At 37.0% G+C, this 13,644-nt stretch overlaps 1 protein-coding gene across 1 annotated transcript; it reads right to left on the reverse strand.

Moving 5' to 3' along the window:
* LOC127618674 (draxin-A-like) lies at positions 1-7,304 on the reverse strand. The gene is made up of 7 exons (XM_052091265.1): positions 7,241-7,304; positions 4,375-4,823; positions 4,173-4,276; positions 2,660-2,774; positions 1,237-1,344; positions 1,038-1,127; positions 1-938 (listed from the first exon to the last, which is right to left on the reverse strand). The coding sequence occupies exons 2-7, from the start codon at positions 4,820-4,822 to the stop codon at positions 826-828; spliced, it is 978 nt and encodes a 325-aa protein (XP_051947225.1). The 5' UTR covers position 4,823; positions 7,241-7,304; the 3' UTR covers positions 1-825.
* Between the last annotated feature and the right edge of the window lie 6,340 nt (positions 7,305-13,644).

Below are 13,644 nucleotides of genomic sequence, written 5' to 3' on the forward strand. Positions count from 1 at the left end.
ATTGTAATTTGATTGTATCATTGTAATTTAAAATCTACAGATGGATTGTATGGGATGTAAACTGTTGAGTCTCAGTCAAAGCAGAACACTAAACAACATTCTGCTAGTGTCAGATGAGCAGAGCACTGATGCAGAGGCACAATATTACTCCTATAATAACAAACCAATGGTCCTGAATGGGCATGATGTAAAGCATTATTTCAGCTAAGCACAAAACCTCTGTTGACTCATTTCAGATTGGAGCCAAAAGGAAGATTTAATGGTTTAATAATGTGAGATGGAGATTTCCCATGTGTTCTTCTTTGTGTGTTCACTCCAGTGCTGCTCATCTGCTTGGAGGTTGGGGACATAGATTAAGCCAAAAAATTATCTCTAAATGACTGTCTTAATGCTCATGTCCCCTTATTTACATAATGCTAATGTTCCACTGTGATAATAACAATAGAGCAATGCAACAAATGTTTAATACATAAGTGTTATAAACAAAGAGGCATTAGTGGAAGACTTAAATGCAATTACCGGTACTGCATGCAATAATTTTACAATACATTGGTTACAAATTTTGAAAGTCCATAAAGACACATCACCATAACTTAACCTTCATATCACACATACTGTATAACAATAACACTGTAGCTCAATCTTCATTCATCTGAAATCATTGGCCATGCAAGTGTACATCATCTGTTTACATAAAACAAATATACACATGGATAAAATATACACATGGATAAAATATACACATGGATAAAAAATGTTAGTACAAATTTGCAAACACAATGCAAAATAAAATCAAGTAAAATATAACAAATTGTTCTGCCTTAATTATACAATAATGAACATGCCATGGTTTAATTTTACACCCTCAGGATCAATACATTGTCCTTTTTTGCGAGTGATGCGTTTATGCCTGTGTAATTTAGCATAACACCGAAGCCCTGTGAAAGAGCAAGGAACAGTTTAAAAGATGGTTTCCACTTTGTCAATATGAGTAACGATCAAACTTCAATATCCCCAGGGGGAAAATTATCGCTCACCTTCTTCACACATGCAGCTGTCATAGCACTTGTTATTGAGGCCACGGTTGTGAAGCTCACATACATGATTTCTGAGATTGCAGCAGGAACCTGAGACAGTTAAGGAAATAAATGTTGTGATCATTTATTTGACAACTAGTCTTGTGCTAACTAAAATACTAATAGAGTATACAATGCTCATTGTTGTAAAAGAGATGACCTGGCAGACAATCCAAGTGATGTTTGCAGTTCTCATCTGGTGGAAGTGTCACATTTCCACTGCTGGTGCTCTTTGTGGGCTGGATGTCAGAGCATGGATTACACTTAGCTGGATGGAAAAAGAGTGATGCTTGAGTAAAATTAATAAATAAAGTGTAACTCATTAACAGTAAAACTGTTTATGACAAGTATGTGAATGTTTATTGCCTTATATATATTTTTGATATTATGAATGTTTATTGTCTGATTGTACACTAGTATATTAATGTTTATTGCCTGATTTAGTTCTCCAGTACCTCACACTGTACCAATCACTTATTTATTTCTCTGATCCTTCTTGCATCAGGCAGATATCATATATGTACTGTATATTATGTACTTTGTATATTGAAACGCATCCTACAAATGCCACTCCAACAGACTGTTCAAGTATCTAATTTTGCACACTGTGTTATATGTGTATTATTGTGTATATATTGCATATAATGTGTGTTTAATATGGACATTGTGTAATACTGTGAATAGTGAGTATATTATAAATGGCAGAGGTTATTTGCACTAAGTGTAAATAGCAACAAAAATCATCTTTTTTGCACTATAAGTGCAAATAGTGCAGGTGCTCTGATCACTGCAGTTTATTGAGTTTATTGAGTTTATTTAGAGTCCCACAGACACCCTACACCAATCCCTTCCTCTAAACATAACTCTAACCTTACTTTTCCAAAATTTCCCATGATTTTACTATAGTAAACATAGTATCATCATAGTAAACTCATAGAAACCACAAAATTAAACATGGTTACTATATTAACACTATATTACTGTAGTAACACCATGGTCAATTGCATAAAAACTATGGCTTCAGCCAAAAATAAATAACATTTATATACATTTTTATTAATTATTATTAGTATTATAAATCACTTCCATAAGGTCTTAACACACTACACCAATGCAGCAACACGGGTTGCAGTTTGTCTTTATTTCTTTGATACCACAAGACTATATAAGTGCAAATAGCCATGTTGTGCAGGTGCTATTTACACCTAGTGCAAAGTCATTCTGATTATATACGTATACCGTACATCTTGTGTAACTGTCACTTTCATACTGCAATGTTGATTTGATTCGATTTGTTTATGCACAGTCACTTACATATCAAATTTAAATAGATTTGACCACATTTAATTTTCACATTTAGTGGCATTTTACATTATTTATGAAACAGCTGATTTGTGGGAAAACCCAGGGGTCAAAGCAAAAAGATGATGTGGTCCTGAATGTAAAGAAGTTCACAACATCATTCTCGTAACCAATGTAACACATTCTACAAAATATAAACAAAAAAGAAGCTTTCACCATTTCAAAATAACAAGCAAGTTGAAAACTAAAAAAACACATTTGTATGTGAAATATTTGTCAACCTCTCTTCTTAAAAGATTGCTGTTTGTGTGTAGGCCTCATATCTCCATAATCAGTCCAGTCAAAGAATGCCATATTTAAAGTGGGCGTCACATCCCCAGCTGAATTACTTCTGACCTGGGGTAAAACAAACAGTACATTTTAGTATTCATCATTATGTGTGGTATTGAAAGTTACATTTAAGCTGCTTTTGCATGATGCGTTTTTCCAAACTGATCTTAATAATGAAATTAAAGTGAAAATGGCAACATTTATACAAACCAAAATGACATGCTTCATTACACTTTCGCTGCATTTTCACAGTGAAATGTCCAGCAGAAGGCACCAAAAGCGAGTTAAATTATGTTGTTATCAGACGAGGTTAATTAGACAAGGTGAATTTTAGATAGATGTTTTAATGAGTAAAACTTACCCCCCTAACCTAAAACTTGAACCTGAACCTAATTAATAGTTTCCTAGAAGATAAAAGAGAGGTGAACAAAACATACATCCTTACCCTAAACCAACACCTAAACTTTACCGATAGTGTTTTAAAAGCAAATTCGACATGAAAAGCACATTTACTGAAGCAACCATTTTATTTTGTGTTGCTGCTATGGCAATTTTGCTTAGTTTTCACTTTAGTTTTTTAGAGTTCTGGGCTGGGCTTGAGGCTCGGTCCTCCGAGTCCAAAGTCCAACACTCAAACACTCCATCAAGTCCATCAGGTAAGCTACCACGTAAGATAATCACAAGTGTGTAAATGCAGGTGAATCTTTAATACAAGGTTTAAAATGTATCGTTTTTCTAATGATGCACTACAGTAAAAGTGTTTTGCTATAATAGCATACCAGGATGTGAGTAACAGAGCAAAAAATTAAGTCATAAACAGCGATAGTACCTGTTTTCTGTGTCAGAAGTGAATAAAACACCGTTTTCCTAGCGCCTCTAATGTTAATTTCATCAAGAAACTGCAGCAAAACGTGACAAGCAGCACATAAATGTCAGTTTGCAAAATTTTTTGGTAAAGTTCATTCTATGAGACTATGAGTTTTTCCATGTGAAGTGGGATAATTCATGCAAAAATGTCATTCTAAACCATATGACTTCTTTCCTTTTGGAACACAAAAGATGTTTGGCAGAAAGCTAGGAACTGAAAGCCTCTCATTCTTCACATGTATTTTCTTCACAAAAGAAAGTTGTGCAGGTTTAGAATTACATGAGGTGAATAAATGATGACTGAATTTTTATTTTGGGGTGAACTAACCCTTTGATCACATTTGGCATCTTTTAGATTAATAATTTTCTGTTTAATGGACAATTGTGTTGATCTGCAGTATAGCTTTTGAACCTATAAACAAGAAATAGTTTTATATGAGGATTTCTAGCTGAATGGATGTCATGAACCTATTATCACAGATAATATGGCATAGTGACAATTGCATTTTACGAGACCTGTTACTGACAGATGAGAAGCTGAGATATTTTTTAATCAGCATGACTGAGGACTGAAGACTGAAGCTAGATGATTGGTACCTGTGGTTTAATGGTGGGGGTTGGCTGTGTAAAGGATTTCCCACTGACAGCAGCAGCTACTGGTGATATGAAGGAGGCAATAGTGGCTGCAAGGAATACAGGCTCTGTGGGAGTCCCAAAGGAGTTTTGCCAAGAAGATAATTAAAATGGCAGCACATCCATAAGGGAGATTCAATTATGAAAATTAAAAGTTTATTTTTACCTTTATCATGTAGTCTCTTGCGACCAGTGGGATGTCTCATTACCTTCTCTGGAATCTCAGCACCAGGAGAGCTATTCATTTGCTCTGGAATTAAGGAATCAACCCCCATGAAGGTCCTCTTTCTCAGACTCATCACTCGTCTTTTATCTTTTGGCTCCATCTCTAAGCGGACAGGACTGAGACCCTCCAGCTCTGGCCCTTCATTTTGGGTGTGGACCACAGTAATGTGAGGCCTCTTTCTAAGCTGACCCACTACCATCCTCTCCTTTTGACCTCTGTACTTCCTGTGATGACTGTGTTGATGTATGTATGCCTCTGGCCTGGGAGGGATAATGGCTTTATCACTGAAGATTTCAATGGCTACATTCTGCACTGTCTCAGTGCTCAATGTCATGGTCACCAAGTCAATGAGGAGAAATGGGCAAAAATACCAATATAAAGATGTCATTCTGGGAGTGGAAAAGATTAAACACAAATTATACAATACAGTAATAAGCAATAAAGCATTAGTAATCAAATTCTATCAAAAAATCCTGAACTACATTTTTACATTACATTTAAAAATATTTCATATTTAGTACTTAATGGGTTTGGAACATGAGGGAGAGCGATTGAGGACAAAATGTAAATTTTGGGGTGAATTATCTCTTTATCTTTAAGAAACTACTTCTCATCACTACTATTTGTACTGCATAACACATAGGGACAAATCATCTCTTGAAATAAAAAGGCAAAGCTGCTTGACAGACCATTTGTTACATAGCTCTTCTTTCTGCAAATATTTGTAAAACAAGCTTCGAGAGTAATGCCAGGTGCTACAGTTGGCCTTTGATCTTGGCACCACTGGACAGCACTGAATATAGAGCTGGTTTGTCTATGTTGGGCAATGTTTCTGCATCAGCAATGATGTTTGAGGGAATTTGGAATTTTTATATTCCGTATTTGACTTATTAAAATGAGAAATTCAGACACAGACATGTAAGCACATTTGCTGTCATTTTTGTAAGCATCTTAGAGATGAGGATGAAGCAAACTGATATAAGCCAAGGGACATTTATTCACATAAAATGGATTACACACTCAATGAGCAGATGACTGTGACTAATTAATCAAGTGGACTTGGCTTTCATGCACAGACAGACTAATGTTGTGACAAATCCAGCATTCCCTGATCGCTGCTGCATGAACATATATATAATGACAAATGTCTTTGAAATAACAAGCAGGCTGAATTGCATTGATTTAAAAAATAAACCCATTGCATTAACAGTGCTTGCATTTTTTGGCGATGCAATTTCATATGGTTATTTATTTAAGCTGTGAATATTTCAAATGAAAACATTTTGCACACAAAAAGTAATCATTATAAATTCAATAATAAATATTCACCTTCCAAAATTCAATTCTTAAATTCCATCTTTATAATTCAACAGGTAATATTCTGTCCATTACATTTCCTTTTGCAAATTTGTGTCTAAATTTCAGTAGGAAATTCCACCTTGTACATCCTGGACTTGCAGGAAAAGCAGTAGAGTTCAGATGCACAATCTTCACTCTCTGCTACTTGGCTTCACCACTAGGTGGTGCAATCGAATTTTAACCACTGAATTATTAGAGGCGAATTTGCAAAGCGAAATATAATGAATCAAATATAACCTGTTGAATAATAAAGATGAAATATAAAAAATATGACTTTTTTAGAACTTTTGGAATTTGGAATTTTAATGATGAAATTTTGTGTGAAATGTTTTCAATTGAAATGTTCAAAGCTTAAATATACAACCATATAAAATTTCATCCACAAAAAAAAAAAAAAAAACCCAATTAGTCCAATTCAGTGTGCTTTTTTGTTTCAAAGACATTTGTCATTAATATACTTCCATGCAAAACTTGGAGATTTAATCTTATGAGTTGGATGCTTTAGATGCTATATATCAAAGGGGACACACAAGTCCTGAAAGAGATTTAGTTTAGTTACATTTATTTGCTTAAAACCAACATGAATGCAAGTCTTTCGTAAACTATTGCATTTATTTATGTTTTTGAAATGTATGGATTTCAATGTATATGTTGCAAACTTGTAGAAGCATTGAAACACTTTTAAAGTTGCCAATTAGAAACCCCTCCTATATGGATCCTTGATGAAGCCCAATAAGAGACAAATAGTTTAAATAAAAAACTAGACCAAACAAATAAGCACTTTTTCTTTAGTAGCTGAACATTTGATTGCTTCAAAGCATATAAAAGCATATAAAAAATTATAAAAGCAATAACACATCTATATGCAACACAGCATATTCCTAATTTACGACAAAAGTGAATCCACCAAAGTTTCTCATTGTTTACTTCTCAATGAATTATTCCAATTCTGCAAATGCAACTGATCATGTTAGTATATCTTCATTAATTTCACGACCCCATACTGTGCAAGCCAATGCTTAAAATATCAAAGCTTCAGCCTTTTCTCTCATTATTCTATATATATAGCGACATGATTAATTCAGTAGAGAAGCTGGTCTTGTGTTCTTTCTTATATAAGAGACCATTGTCTATTTATGTATCACAAAAACTATTCACTTTAATAGCTGTAATGTGAAAATCATTTTATATAATTCGTTTGCAGAAATATATGAACGATTGTTGCACTAATGAGTAGGCTACCATTATGTTAAGCATAATAATTATAGCCTTGCTAACTCTTTAATACAGCTAAACAACAAGCATGAATTAACACCAACACATCTGATAATTTAAACACATCAAATGTATTACAAAGATAGCCATGTTTCTCAAAGGACTCAATAATAGAACATTCACATACTTTCATAACGAAAGTTCATGGCAACATAATTAGTAAATGTATTACCTGTTTTTCGCAGTGGGAGCCGTTTTTTCTGGTTGCAGTCCACAATGAGCGCGTGTGAGTTCTTGAGGAGAGTACGCGCGTCTGTGCAGCACCAGTCTCGAGCGCTCAGAGTGTGATGACTGCGAGTCACGTGCGTCACCTAACCTACATACCTGAACAAAAGAAGCGCACTGAGCGAACGGTGTAGGTGTGACACTTTCTAAAGGAACAATGCCAAATGGTTTGACTAATGTTTAGTATTTTTTCCCCAGAGAAAAAAAGGCAATATTCACTCTGGCATTGTTTACATGTCTGCAAAGTGAATGTATGGGCTCTATATACAGTATTTTGTTTATCTGCTTGAAATTAGATTGCAATTTTTAGGAAACGTTTTGTGTTACATTACAAGTATTAATTGTAATTTTTTGTATGTATTTATTTTACAAGTATTAATTATTTGGGAAGACTAACACGTTACAGTAAGGTTGTAATCGTTAACAATTTTCAGCTGCAATAGCTAACATCAACTAACAATGAACAATACATTTATAGCACTTATTAATATCGGTCAATTCATTTACATTTACATTTACATTTATTCATTTTGCAGACGCTTTTATCCAGAGATGGGACCAAGTCACACATGTGCAAGTCTCAAGTAAGTCTCAAAACTTAACCTTCAAGTCTCAAGTAAGTCCCAAGTATTTTTTTCTTGGGCAAGTCAAGTCAAGTCAAGTCACAGGCTATGTCAAGTCAAGTCAAGTCACAGGCTATGTCAAGTCAAGTCCAAGTCAAGTCACCTTATTATTGTAATTTTACCTGCAGAATCTGATCATAATAAAGTGAAAAGACAAGATATAAGTAACTGTCAGTAAATTACAATACTCATGTTCAGTAAAATACATCATGGAATCAAACAAAATTGTAACTTCATAAAATTATTTATTTTTCACTTCTGCCAACAGTGTTTGAAATGTTTTAAATTTTCAACATTGAGTCCATAAAACAAATAACAGCTTAACATCCAACAGACTCTCTCAAACACAGTTACGTACATTAAACTTTGTTACATTTCTCCTCTCTCTCTCACACACACTCTCTCTCTCACACACTCTCTCTCTCACACACTCTCTCTAACACACACTCTCTCTCACACACACACTCTCTCTCCCACACTCCCACACCCACACTCACTCACTCACTCACTCACTCTCGCTCACACACACACACTCACTCTCGCGCTCTCACACTCCCACACCCACACTCACTCACTCACCACTCACACAGATCCATAAGCCTATTTTTGCAATGTCTGTGAGTGGGAAACGTTGAGGTACCAGCGCGCGTGAACGTCATGGCAACGTACAAAACAAAGTACCTCGCGCGGGAAACACTTAACGTAAATGCGCGTAACTAACGTAAATCAAGCAGGCTAGTATGCAGCATAAGCCACCAAGTGTTGGCGAAATAAAAAATTAATGGACAGATTTTTTTTTTCCAGAAAACTTCTTGCACAAAATAAATTCAAGCACTTTCAAGGACCTGTATCTATGTATGTTTATTTTCAAGAACTTTCCAGGGCCTTGAATTTTATTTTTCAGATTCACAAACTTTCAAGGATTTCAAGGACCTGTGGGAACCCTGCTATTATTACATTAGCTAACTACCAACTAACCAGATAAAATTAACAAATTGACAAGCACTTACTGGGCAGAATGGCTCTTCAAATGGCGGACGAAATTGGAGATTGTCGTCTGGCTGTCCGCGATCTTAACGTTGCATGTCTTGCAAAGCGCTGTTTGTCTTTTGCCATCTTGATAATAATTTTTGAAGCCGAAAGCGATGACCCTCGGTAACGTTACCCCTCCGGCTGACATGTTGATGTGTTATCTGATCTAAGTGGGCGTGGTGTGCGTAAGGTACGAGAGGGCATGGCTGATGATAGCCTGTAGTGTCGTGATCCAGTCATGACAAAACTATTCTCAGCCTGCGCTCCAGCTGGATCAATTTTATTTTTTTAAATAATTTATATATTTTATATTCAAACTGAAATCATGATGTGATTAACACTCAAGTCATTCAAGTCTTCGTGTCTCAAGTCAAGTCAAGTCCCGAGTCTTTAACTTCCAAGTCCGAGTCAAGTCTCAAGTATTTTATTTTTTGTCAAGTCAAGTCACAAGTCATAAAAATAGCGACTCGAGTCGACTCGAGTCCAAGTCACCAAGTCACAAGTCCCCATGTCTGCTTTTATCCAAAGCGACTTACAAAAGAGGAAGAACATCAGCGAATCATCTTAGGGAGACAGTGGTACAAAAGTGCCATATTACAAAGTTTCACTATCATCATAATAGTATACAAAACAGATTTAAGTGCAACAAGAAATGTAAATATTTTTTTTAATTTTTTTTTATTTTATTTTTTAGTGACCGGTTAAGTGCTTTTGGAAAAGATGTGTTTTTAGCCGTTTTTTGAAGATAGAGAGTGAGTTAGCTTCCCGGATTGAGTTGGGAAGGTCATTCCACCACCGTGGTATGATGAAACTGAAAGTCCTGGAAAGTGTTTTGGTACCTCTTTGTTTTGGTACAACAAGGCGACCTTCCTTAGCCGACCGCAGGCTTCTGGTAGGAACGTAGCTCTGCATAAATGTTTTTAGGTATGCTGGAGCAGACCCAGTGACTGTTTTATATGCCAGCATCAGGTCCTTGAATTTAATACGTGCATGAACCGGCAGCCAGTGGAGAGAGACAAAGAGTGGTGTAACATGTGCTCTCTTAGGTTCATTAAAGACCAGACGTGCTGCTGCATTCTGGATCATTTGGAGAGGTCTAATAGCACATGCAGGAAGGCCTGCAATGAGAGCGTTACAGTAGTCCAGTCTAGTTATGACAAGGGACTGAACGAGCAGTTGTGTGGCATGTACAGAGAGGAAGGGTCTTATCTTCCTGATATTGTAGAGTGTAAATCTACATGATCTTGCAGTTTTTGAAATGTGGTCTGTGAAATTTAGCTCATCATCAATGGTTACCCCTAGATTTCTGACCGTTTTGGAAGGCGAAACTGTAGTTGGACCCAGCTGCACGGTGATGTTGTGTTCAACAGCCGGGTTGGCTGGAAAGACAAGGAGTTTGGTCTTGGCAGGGTTGAGTTGAAGGTGGTGTTCCTTCATCCAGGCTGAGATGTCTGCCAGACAGGCAGCGATTCGAGCGGTCACTGTGGTGTCGTTGGGCTGGAAAGACAAGTAGAGTTGCGTGTCATCAGCGTAGCAGTGGTAAGAGAAACCATGTGACTGGATGATGGGTCCCAGTGATGTTGTGTATATGGAGAAGAGAAGTGGCCCAAGCACTGGATACTTCCCCTCTCCATGCTACCTCAAAGGACCTTTCTTAGAGATAAGAGTTGAACCAGTCAAGCACAGTTCCAGTGATACCCAGTTTAGAGAGGGTGGAGAGAAGGATCTGATGGTTGACTGTGTCAAAGGCAGCAGAAAGGTCCAGCAGAATCAGAACGGATGATCTCGATTCAGCTTTCACCTGTCTCAGCGACTCAATGACAGACAGCAGGGTAGTCTCAGTGGAGTGTCCACTTTTGAAGCCTGACTGATTGTCATCCAGCAGCTTGTTCTGTGAGAGATAGGCGGAGATCTGATTGAAAACTGCCCTTTCAAGTGTTTTTGCCATGAAAGGGATGAGAGAGACTGGTCTGTAGTGTTCTATCTGTGTGGGGTTAAGTGCAGGTTTTTTCAGCAGTGGGGTTACTCGAGCCTGCTTAAATGTCGTGGGAAAAGTGCCTGCAAGAAGGGATGTGTTAATTATGTGTGTAAGTGCCGGTAGGATGGACGGAGAGATGGCCTGGAGAAGGTGTGATGGAATGGGGTCAAGGGAACAGGTTGTGGGGTGGTTGGAGAGGAGGAGTTTAGAGACCTCAGTGTCAGTTAAAGGAGAGAACATAGGGAAAGAAGGGTTGCATACAGGAGCCAGGTGTTTGACAGGGTGTGGTGCTGTGAATGTATTGCTGATGGCTGTAACCTTATCAGTAAAAAATGTGGCGAATATATCTGCTGTCAGTGATGTGTCAGGTGGTGGAGGGGGAGGGCAGAGAAGTGTGTTAAATGTTCTAAACAACAAATACCCTAATAATATTTTGTTTTACATCAAATGTTGTTGTATACGTTAACCTTGCTAAATGCTTCATGAACTAACAATGAACAATCTTGTTGATTAATCTTGGTTCATGTTAATTTATGAACATACAGTTGTTCGTTGTTAGTTCATGATACTAAATGCATTTACTAGTGTTAACATACAGAACCTTATTTTAAAGTGTTATCATTAGATGCTATATTATGATTATTGATTAAAATTCCTACAATAGGCCTAATTATTTATAGCAACATGTACAATGTGTAATGTTGACACTGGTAAAGTGTTACCGTTAACATTGAAAACGTCTAATAATGACATATAAATTACGCTCACCATTGAACTGTGAAGTTTAAATGTAGCCATTATGTCCTCTTGGCCCCCCCAAAAGGTTTTATTTCCTGCAAGTTAATTATAACACTGTAAGACCCTGACAAATAATGTCAATGTGCAGTCATGCATTAAAAGATAGTTCTGAACTACATACTACTGTTCTGCTCTGACACGTTGCGTTCTTGTAAGTTTGATTAAACTGGGAGGGGTTATTCCCTGTACATCTCCCAGGGGTTTTATCACATCAAGAAACCAGGCCAGAAGCTTAGAGAGTGATTGGTGGATGACAGCAGTAATGTGGAGGTGGTGGTTTTGGGGGTCCAGTGGAACAGCAGTGGAATTAGTTGCCCATGTCTTCTGGGGAATGCTGGTGGGCTGCCCCAGAAAAGGAGGCAATAAATCAACCAAGCACACTGCTGAGATGTACCAATTTAAATTTGAAACACCTTGGAACACAATGATTTGTTGAGCTTGTCGCAGTGTATAAATCTTAGAATATTAAGCTATAAGGATTTCAAGTGAAAATTAGATTTACTTCAAGTCATTTAAAGCTATCACTGTTGTAAGTTATGTGTTTTATTATAAAAGAAAGTTTTCAAATTTTCATGCAGTCAGTCACAATGCATTTTTTGATAAGTCGCCCTGATCAAATGAATAACAAAAATAACAAAAAGTGTAAAGTCACTCAGTACAAAAACTTTGTTACTGTACTTAAGTAGCAAGCGCAAGTTCAGACACGCATGTGCTCACTGAATCTGTGTCAGACGAGGTGTGTTTTATGAAGTACTATTTAGAAGGTCTGAACTTAAATAAGCCTAAACACTTTTCCAAACACTTTCAAACTCACAGATAAGATGCAGTTTACCATAGCTGTGTAAAAACCTGACGGTCTGAATGTATTCATCACTGTTTATAAGCCACAGAATACAAGGAACATAGAAACCATGGAGGACTCTATTAAGATGTTGTAGAATAATGACAGAAGGTGTTTGTGACAGGGCGGATGGCGGGGCCACTGGAAAGGAGGAGGACAATATAAATAATATTTTAATAAAGAACTTAAACAAAAAGACAAACACACAAAGGTGTCGGACAGCTGCCCGTAAATCTCTCTCTCTGTCCCACTGCAGTCTCCAGTCGGCCTTTATCCCTCTCTGAGGCTTATTTAGCCTGATTAGGGGCCGTGTGTGTAGACCTGGCCCCGCCCTCTACCCTGTCACAGTGTTTTTTTTAACCGCATGATTTTTGCTTTTTCAAGAATGATGAATGATTATGAATGGAAAACTGGGTGCCACATGCTTATAGGGTGAGGTTGGCCTTTACGAATATGGAATCAGTTAGTGGGGAGCACAAATTTGGCAGGGAGTCAGATTTCTGGACCTGTGCACTGTTTGGCTTACAGTCGGCTGATTTCAAACTCTCACATGTGTGCGTACATCTGTGTGTGCTGTAAAGAGTGCTCATGTCAAGTTGCCACCCATCCATGATTTCCTAGGATCGTCCCGATTTTTAGCCGTCTCTTCTGTAAAAAATAAAATTCTATTTGCAAAATTTCTCAGAATTCAAACATTTTCCTGACACGTTCACCCATTTGAGCACTTGTTTATGTGCACACTATTCAGGAAGAAGATACTGATCAAATGTGCTCTCCTAAACTGCTCTCTCATATGAATATTTAGAAAGTCTGAATCATTTTAGTGAATCTGTTCGTTTGGTCGATTTATGTTTATGAAGAAAAACCGTCCTCTCCCTCTCATATGAAACGTTGGGAAGTTTGAATAATCTGAGTAAATCGTTTTTTCCCCCCCAGAAGATTTGTGTACATTAACCATATGAAAGGATGATTTATTTGGGTTTTACGCAAAATACCATACGCATTATTTCACATCTTCTTATTTCTTGCTGAATATTTAGTAAAATGCTGCTGTTCACCACTGTTTCAGTTCACTTATT

This window comes from Xyrauchen texanus, chromosome 25, assembly GCF_025860055.1.
Source record: "Xyrauchen texanus isolate HMW12.3.18 chromosome 25, RBS_HiC_50CHRs, whole genome shotgun sequence".
NCBI lineage: Eukaryota > Metazoa > Chordata > Actinopteri > Cypriniformes > Catostomidae > Xyrauchen > Xyrauchen texanus.